The sequence below is a fragment of the Oncorhynchus clarkii genome, chromosome 20, assembly GCF_045791955.1.
Source record: "Oncorhynchus clarkii lewisi isolate Uvic-CL-2024 chromosome 20, UVic_Ocla_1.0, whole genome shotgun sequence".
Classification (NCBI taxonomy): domain Eukaryota; kingdom Metazoa; phylum Chordata; class Actinopteri; order Salmoniformes; family Salmonidae; genus Oncorhynchus; species Oncorhynchus clarkii.
This window is the reverse complement of record NC_092166.1, coordinates 33777824-33782830: the sequence shown is the minus strand read 5'-3', so window position 1 is coordinate 33782830 and position 5007 is coordinate 33777824. Positions and strand designations below refer to the sequence as shown.

Here is a 5007-nt window from a genome sequence, read left to right as displayed (position 1 = left end):
ACAACCAGCGCCAGGAAGTTGGCCCGCGAAAAGAAAGAGAGAGACTTACAGATGAGTGAGAGAGAAGGACAGATAGACACACACACCAGAGACAAAACAATGGGACACACTAGAGCCGACCCAATCTCGTTAGTCATCGACCTAAAGGTCTAGCAATGACACTGGGCTAATGACCATCAGACAACAGATCAGCTTCTGGAAGGTTGTCTTGCTAGCAGGGTCTCTTTGGCAGGAGTTTGCCAGTCACGCAGAGTTCTAATTACTAATTATATATGCAGAACATTTACAAAGATAGAACACACAGACTCGAACCCAGACGGAACGCTCAGACAGACAAAACACTCAACAGACAGAACACTGAGGGGGAACACTCGGACCCGAAACGTGTAGGGAACACTGAGGGGGAAAAAACACTCAGGACGGAACACTCAGACAGACATAACTCTCAGAACAATCCCGAGACAGAAAACGGAGAAAGAGCACACGGACGGAACAGACGGAAAGACGGAACGCTCAGATGGAGGAGCACTCGGATGGAACGCAAACAGAATTGAACACTCAAACAAAACCTTCAGAATCGAACACTCAGGTAGTAAGGGAAACTGTGCTGTAGGATTGAGGCCAGTCATAGTACGCTGTGGAGCTAGCCTCAAAGGACCACTATTCCTACACAGTACACTACTACTAGCCATGCTTCCAAGTCTCGTTCCTCACTCGGTTAGTCAGGAGCAAAGCGAGAAACGTGGGTCAGTGCCTAAGACACTGGCCTCCTTATACGCTCAACAGTTCATTTTGCAATATAGACTGAAAAGACGGAAGGTTTCAGATCATAAAATGACTGATTGGGTTTCCAGAGGCATCGACATTTCCAGGGACTGCGTTGGAATTTGTAGCCATTAGACTGTTCGGCATGTGTGGGTTTTATGGTAGGAAGAGGATTAGGCCTCTCACTGGTCAGCTCAGAAGATGGCCGACTGATGGCGTGTGTTATTGAGACGTAAACAAGAGTTGTGTAAGACTGTCTAATAGCACAACACTGCCGACTAGGGGATAGAGCTGTTACTTGCAAGCGTGCACCCACGCGCACGTGCACACGATGCTGTACACACAAGTGTGCTCCCAGGCACACACACACATCCCTAATTTCCAACGTAGGAGATTTGAGACAATTTCCCTCAGGCTTGAGCAGGTGCAGTTTTGGGCTGGTGCAACACTTAGTAAGAGAAATCAGACTGCTCAGATAGCAATGTAAACTGAGTATACAAAACCTTAAAAACACCTGCTCTTTCCATGACAGACTGACCAGGTGAATCCAGGTGAAAGCTCTGATGCCTTATTGATGTCACTTGTTAAATCCACTTCAATCAGTGTAGATGAAGGGGAGGAGACAGGTTAAAGAAGGATATTTAAGCCTTGAGACAATTGAGACATTGATTGTGTATGTGTGCTATTCAGAGGGTGAATGGGCAAGACAAAAGATTGAAGTGCCTTTGAACAGGGTTTGGTAGTAGGTGCGAGGCGCACCGGTTTGTGTCAAGAACTGCAACGCCTCTGGGTTTTTCACGCTCAACAGTTTCCTGTGTGTATCAAGAATGGTCCACCACCCAAAGGACATCGAGCCAACTTGAAATAGAAGAGAGAGGAAGAGAGGGGCTAGAGGTCTGCTGGATGAGAATTGTACCAGATGCCAGTCTCTAGCGCCATCACTAGTCTAAGTGCTGCTGATAAGCAGATTACAGCAGATAATGGTCTGCTACTCTGTGTGTGTGTGTGTGTGTGTGTGTGTGTGTGTGTGTGTGTGTGTGTGTGTGTGTGTGTGTGTGTGTGTGTGTGTGTGTGTGTGTGTGTGTGTGTGCGTGTGCGTTGGGGGAGTTGCTGCTTCTCTACAGATGGGAAACTGTAAAAATTCAATAGGGAAATGACTGCAAGAAGAGCTGCTAAGAAAACCAGTCAATTATGTTGTACAAATCAAATGTGTGTGTCAACTACGAACACAAACACCCCTGTAGCCCATTCAATTTCCATTTACTCCATGTGCAATAGGGAATCTGCCATGGTATTGAAATTCACTGTTCATTCATTCCTACTCCGTACTGTTCATTCCCTCATACTTGGTTTGACAAAGGAGGAAAGCACAAGTGTGTGTATGTGCAGTGTTTAACTCTGCTTGAACAGCTTCGCTGACAGGAAGCACAGAAGATGGAGTACAGCTTGATGGTTTGGTTTAACATGAACCAAACCATCCATCTGTAACACATACACACATACTGCTTCCAGTTCACCTCGGACTCTTGTCTTATCATCTATAAATAAAGGCCGCTTACATTATACTGCTGTTATACCAGAGTAATAGCAGTGGAACTATGCAATAGTCTATTGTGACAGAATCAAAAACTGAGTAGCTGGCCAGCGCACGTGAGAGATTTGGTTCTGGGTTCTGTAATAGACATCCTGTAACAGACTAGAATACAATGAAGGACTAAGACAGTATTCTGTTTTTCCATTACAATTGCGCGTTCGATTACACACATATCTGGTACATGGTGTTCTTCCTATATTCAAGGATTATTGTAATATAGGCTAAACGGTGGCGCTGTTGCCTATACACTCTATATAGTCTGTTCTCCTGGTCATTCAGTGTACACTCAGGTAAAGCTGAGGCAGAGCGGCTCAGGGCATTTTTGTTCATTTATAATTCAACGCCATGTATTAAGTTTCTATCTGCTTCCTGGTGTTTCATCTTTAATTGTAACACTTTTATGTGACAAAGACATTGGCCTAGTTTGATCTCTAAAGGGAAAAGGGGGAATACCTAGTCAGTTGTACTACTGAATGCATCCAACTGAAATGTGTCTTCCGCGGTGAGGCGGGCTGCCTTAATCGACATCCCACGATTAAATAAGATAGTGGAGATGACGATCAAAGAATCATATAGATAGTCTGTTACACAGACAGACAGACAGACAGACAGACAGACAGACAGACAGACAGACAGACAGACAGACAGACACTCTCTCCCTCTCTGCAAATCACAAACTTATACAATCATGAGCTTGACGGTGGAGGCCCGATTCCCTCTCCTTTTGATAGAAATTGACCATGATCTGATGCCACAGACTGGCAGACATGACCTTTAATTGGGTTCCGAACTAGACAGTTTGTCTTGACCTGTTTCACATAGTCAGGGCCTGGACATTGCCTGCCAACTAATGCATGCTGTACATTTCAATCAGGACTAGGTCAGCTTCTGAATGCTCAATGTCTGCATTCATTAATTAGGCTTTTGCTTTTGGTGGTTGCTGGCAGCTTGTCCTTGTCTTTAGAAATAGCAGGATGACCATCTTGGTTAGTTATAAGCCTATTACCATAAATCATTTCTTAGGCCTGGAAACTGACAGATAATTTAGTCTACTGAGACAGACCATAATTGACAGCTGGACCAAAACCTGAATGAACCCTTATACTCCCCGTCGAACGTTGCCAGCGCTCTCCTGACAGTTTAGCTCATCTGAACAATCTCTCATGCAAATGTATTTAGTCAATTAAACTAGTGTCATAATAAAGCCCAGACATACGAACCCATGTCTCCAGAATGCAGCTTGAGAGAGAGGCCGGCCGTATCCATCTGGTCCGATCTACCCGCCCCCGATGTGGGCATGCCTCCCCCGGCCTCCCCCGCTGGCGCAGTCTCATCCATTTACAATTCCAGGATAAGCGTCTCGATATAATGTCCTTTGTTGATGCAAGGGCAAATGCGAAATGTATCCTACAGGACACTCTGACATCACGTTGAATAGGCTAAATACGTGGCCTCATCGGCATTTCTTCAACACCACTCTTATTTTCATCGTGGTAATTGTACGCCCATGAATACAAACAATAGCCTATTGGTGTTGCCTTGTCGGATATCCTACCGCTATAACCTAGGCAACTGCTCGCCTCGCTCCTTATAAACCTAGCAGCGTTGCATGACAGCGGCGGCTGCGTCATTCCCGTAGGAGAGTCTGTCATGCATGTCATTGGAGCATCCTTCTCTCTTTCTCTCTCTCTCTCTCTCCTCTTGCGGTTGACATGCTCATGTAGAATGACAGAAATCCAGTCTATGCGAAATCAACTCGTAATTTAATTGGGCATGTTTGTCCACTAAATGTTGTCGGGATGGGTAGCCTACTGAGGAGCAAGAAGGATTTCCGTTCCGAATGGGAAAATAAAGATACATTCTGTTACACACAGAGTAAAGATCTTGCAGCAACACTGTCATAAAATAGGGGGGGGGGGGGGGGGGGGGGGCAGTCATTCTCATCTTGATTGGGGTGGGTTTTGACAAGGGGTTCAGTGTGTTAGCAGCTACATCAGCTGTGTGTGTTAGGGACGCGCATCTTTCCCTTCCAAGACGATTGGATATTCGGTGCAACTCGGTTTGATTAGAGAACAAACCGATGTGATTCGGTTCGATGCACTAAAACGTTCACTGTCCATATTCATCTGCTGCTGATGGAGCTCGTGGGCTGGGCCTCTCTGAGGTGGATCTGTCTGAGCTGACTTCTTGTATCACCCCCTTTTGAACTTCCTCCTTTTCCGCAGCAACCAGTTATCCGGGTCAATAGCATCAATGTAACAGTTTTTCTTCCGTCCCTCTCCTCGCCCCTACCTATTATTTAGTATATGTAAAGACAGGATTAAATCAAGAATAGTGTGATGGGTGACTATATTAGCCTATCACTCGTGAATGATATATTATCACATGTGAATGATGCCCAGCTTGTTGGCAGTAAGGCAAGAAACAGTGCAAGTCTTTTTTTTTGCGACTTTTTCAAATTATAGTCGCACACCTAATGTAGCGTATCCCATAGGCCTATATGTTTTGGCAAGGTTTGTTTCACTAAATTTGCCAAATAACTTCTTAAAATTAAGCACATTAATTCACTTTACAACAGGTGTAGAGCCTAACTGGTATACGCAGCGCATGTGTAGTTTGGGGAAGCTCATTTTCACCATAAATATGCA

At 45.0% G+C, this 5007-nt stretch overlaps 1 protein-coding gene across 1 annotated transcript in view; it reads right to left on the bottom strand.

Moving 5' to 3' along the window:
- LOC139376279 (phosphatidylinositol 4-phosphate 5-kinase type-1 gamma-like) overlaps positions 1-3932 on the bottom strand; it is a 14947-nt gene extending 11015 nt beyond the window's left edge. The window contains exon 1 of the mRNA XM_071118638.1: positions 3580-3932. Coding sequence (XP_070974739.1) covers positions 3580-3697 — 118 coding nt within the window. The 5' untranslated portion in view covers positions 3698-3932. The remainder of the gene's footprint in view (positions 1-3579) is intronic.
- Positions 3933-5007: the final 1075 nt, after the last annotated feature.